The sequence below is a fragment of the Ruditapes philippinarum genome, unplaced genomic scaffold (genome assembly GCF_026571515.1).
Source record: "Ruditapes philippinarum isolate M1 unplaced genomic scaffold, ASM2657151v2 ctg675_1_1_1_1, whole genome shotgun sequence".
In the NCBI taxonomy this organism is placed as follows: Eukaryota; Metazoa; Mollusca; class Bivalvia; order Venerida; family Veneridae; genus Ruditapes; species Ruditapes philippinarum.
The window spans coordinates 1-4,339 of NW_026867036.1; the positions used below are offsets into that span (position 1 = coordinate 1).

General features: G+C 35.8%; 1 protein-coding gene across 1 annotated transcript; it reads left to right on the forward strand.

The window, feature by feature from the left end:
* The first annotated feature begins 1,852 nt into the window (after positions 1-1,852).
* Positions 1,853-3,393, forward strand: LOC132734593 (uncharacterized). Its single transcript, XM_060721370.1, has 3 exons — positions 1,853-2,223; positions 2,770-2,984; positions 3,282-3,393. The coding sequence occupies exons 1-2, from the start codon at positions 1,923-1,925 to the stop codon at positions 2,970-2,972; spliced, it is 504 nt and encodes a 167-aa protein (XP_060577353.1). The 5' UTR covers positions 1,853-1,922; the 3' UTR covers positions 2,973-2,984; positions 3,282-3,393.
* The last annotated feature ends 946 nt before the right edge of the window (positions 3,394-4,339 follow it).

Here is a 4,339-nt window from a genome sequence, read left to right on the forward strand (position 1 = left end):
AAGCCAATCCTTTGATTTGAGCGACATCGCGACAACACGCCACACGACAACGCGACGTTTGGCGTGCTTCGCTAGCTACAAGTAGTCGCACAAAAACGTTCCAAATCAGCCACCATAGAAATCAACTTTATTTCTCAACTGGAATGATTTGGAGTGCGGGTAACTGATGCCTGCACTCCAGTTAACTTACTGTGCATGTATATGTATACGATTTAACTGTGACTCTTTTTCAAATTGGCAGATGGCGCAAGTCTTTTGTAGAACATGGTCAAAGGAAATGCACTTTATGTAATCAAAATGATATTGCCGATGAATTCCACTATATGTTAAAATGCCCTTTCTTCTGTTTTAGTAGGAGAAGCCTTATTCCAAGTAAATATTTCAATCGACCGAACACACTAAAAATCAAATTTGCTTCTCGTATGCGTGTTTTTATTTACATTTTAGCGCCAGAAAGTCAGTGGTAATTCATATTATTGTTGCATTAAATTAAAAAGATGTTTTCTTCTAAAGTTCTTAAGATTATTTTAAAATAGATACTCTATTGTGCGTATGTTGTATTTATGGTCATTTGAACTTCACTATGACGTACTCGACATGCGCATTCGGACATGATAAGAAAAAAAGTTCAAATCAAACTCGTGAATAAAAATACGAGCATAAAAGTGGTTACAGATATCTAACTAATATCTTCGTTACATATGTATTATTCATGTCTTGTGTTTTTCGAAAGATGTCAGATTTAATTTCATTGAAATATTTAAAATGAAGCTTACAGATTAAGATTTTCATTACAGCAAAGCAATGATATAAAAAGCCTAACTTCTCTGGCCAATACGGCTAGCTGTTTTCAGCCAAATAGCAAAGCCAATATGAGCTTAACCCATTATTTGTATTCTTATTATATGGTATTTACTGACAATCTTTCATAGGATAAAGCGACTTGGCGAGTAAAATATCACTTGACCTTTGACCTAGTGACCCCGAAATCAATAGGGGTCTTCTACCCAATATGGACAATCATCCTATGAAGTTTGAACATTGTGGGCCAAATGGAACTTAAGTTATGCTCCGGAAACTGTTTTCAGTATCAAGGCAATAGTGACCTTGACCTTTGACCTTGTGACCCCAAAATCAATAGGGGTCTTCTGCCCAATATGGACAATCATCCTATGAAGTTTGAACATTGTGGGTCAAATGGAACTTAAGTTATGCTCCGGAAACTGTTTTCAGTATTAAGGTAATAGTGACCTTGACCTTTGAACTTTAGACCCCAAAATCAATTGGGGTCTTCTACCCATTGTGGACAATCATCCTATGAAGTTTGAACATTGTGGGCCAATTAGAACTTAAGTTATGCTCCGGAAACCAAATTGCTAACGGACGGACGGACGTACAGACAGACGGACGCCAGGGGGTATAACATAATATGCCCTTTCGGGCATATAAAAAATAATATAATACTACTTTAATCGTGATTTTAACATAAATTTACATCTTGCGACATTTAACGGTAGTGTTGCGACATTTAACGGTAAGGGAAATTCGTGCGACATTTAGCGTTAACATTGCGACATTTAACGGCAAATGATTTTGCGACATTTAGCGGCGGTTGCGACATTTAGCGGCAATGGTGCGACATTTAGCGGCGAGTGCGACATTTAGCGGCGTTGCGACATTTAACGGCGCCACACATACATTTTATTCTACTCCTTTAATGAATAATTCAGCTAGGAGCCGACCCTCACTTTTACGAATTCTATATTTAAAAAAAAATAAAAAAAAATAAATAAAAAAGTGACTAAAATCGCGCGAGAATGAGAAGACGCTACTGACGTTGTTACCATGACGTTACATCGCGACAACGTTAAAACGTTAAGAAACCTTCATTGCAAACAGCTGCATTTCTACATCGTCTGCATATGATTATAAAAAGTAACATGGAAGTTGAAATTGATACTACAACCAGAAATAGTATTTGGAAGCGTTTGTCAAGAAACATCAGTCAAAGCAAACTCGGAGAGTTCGCACGAGCTGTCAACAGAGTATTTTCAAGCATCAAGATCTGCAGGAAAAGTAGTGAAATCAAAGTTCCATCTCACAAGTCGTCTGCATTTGTTTATCCAGATGACAGATACCTCTGTAATGACGAAATTCTGCGTCAGCTTGAGGTCCTAGAAAGAAGATTCAATCAACAGACAGATATTTTTGCCAGAGCACAAGGTAAAACTATTTTTTATGTTGATACTTTCTTAAAATCTGGTTTACCTATGTAACATTAATAATGATGATGATGATGATGATGATGATGATGAATGATGAATGATGAATGATGGTGATGATGATGATGATGACGACGATGACGATGATGATGATAATAATAATATTAATAATAATAAAAATAATAATAATAGTAATAATAACCATTATAATAATAACAATAATAATAATAATAATAATAATAATAATAATAACAATAATAACAACAATAATAACAACAACAATAAAAATAATAATAATGATAATAATAATAACAATAATAATAATAACAACAACAACAATGATAATGATGGTGATTATGATGATGATAATTATAACAATGGGGCTATTAACTGGTGCTGATGATAGGAATTTTAACAATAAACGATGATGACCATAATGATGATGACGACGGCAATGATAATGATAATGATGATGATGACGACGACGACGTAATGAAAAGTTTAGTCAAGACGACTTAAAAATTATAACCGTACTTTATTTCTACAGGTAAAGAAGTTCATTTCAAGAAAGCCAAACCATACCACGGAGATATTTGCCCAGACATCAAACCTGACCCTCTGCCATTTCTCACGGCAACCATACGTCCTGCCCGTTACACCGAGGAAAAGTTTACTGAGCTAGAGAAGTTGGTGGAGCAAGTAAAGGAGAGGAGAGAAAGATTAGATAGCCATGTTCCAAACCAACATTAAACATTTAAACAGGTACAAAGTTGTATACGCTATTTCACCAAATAATTTGCAAATTATTCCCCAGCTTTCCATATAACTTATGTAAAAACGTGCCTATTTTATGTCTTTGTAAAAAGAAATCCCAATTTAGTTCATTGAATCCATATTATTATTTTGATGAAATGGACTTTTGTACATAATAAGCGTTCAAAAGTTTTTAAGTTCTTATATGCTAAGGATTTGTTATGCATCTTTTTGTTTTAATTATGTATCTTATTATGCTTTATAAGTCATACTATATCTAAATGTGTTTTTTCTTTCTGTTTTCAGAAATCTTATCCTGAACTTGATATTGGACGAGCTGGCAGTTTTTTTATTTAATTTTTTTCTTTACATCCATAAACTTTTTTTCTGCCAAAATACACATTTAGTATTGCTGGAATTCTGTCTTATCTTATGCTATTACCTCCCTGTGTTGTGTATTATGTTGTACTCTATTCTCCAGCTAAGCTCCCAGTACAGAAAGACTTTTTTTACCGACGGTGCCATTTGCTGGCTACAACAGCTCTTGCCTGCCCCCGAGGTTATAAAAATTGAGGTTACTGTACGCTTGGGTGCTCATTGACCACTGTACATTTAATAACGGTCGGTTAGAAATCAATTTCTTTGGCTAATACGTGTACTCATTGGAAATTGAACGGAGGTAAATTATCATCACTGTGTGCTTCAAAATTGACTGTTTAAGTGACACGTCCGAGGTCCGTACTCAACAGCGAAAGCATGTCACTTGTAAATATTTTTGTTTGTTTGTTTCGGTATGGTTTTCACATAGACCAGCAAAAACGACCAAAATCAAATGTTATTATTTGTCTCTGTTTTAGACATATAAGGCATATCAAAGCTTGTGGTGAACTATGTCGTGATCCAGGGTCTTTCAAAGATACTGCGTGATCTAAACCAACTGAAGAATATATTTGAGCCGCGTCAAGACAAAACCAACGTAATGCGTTTGCGACCAGCATGGATCCAGACCAGCCTGCACATCCGCTCAGTCTGATCAGGATCCATGCTCTTCGCTTACAAACCCTATTACAAGTAGAGGAACTGATAGCGAACAGCATGGATCCTGATCAGACTGCGCGGATGCGCAGGCTGGTCTGGATCCATGCTAGTCGCAAACACACTATGTTGGTTTTGTCGTGACGTGGCTCATTAATATTTATCAGACACGAAGTACTATTGTGATGTATTATGACAGTATCAATATGATACCTATCCAATAATGTATATATGAGAGACGGCAATTTCGAAAAAATGTTCGTTTTGTCCCGGTCTCCCGATCACATATAATTGTAGTCGTTGTATAAATATGGAACGCCGTGACTGTC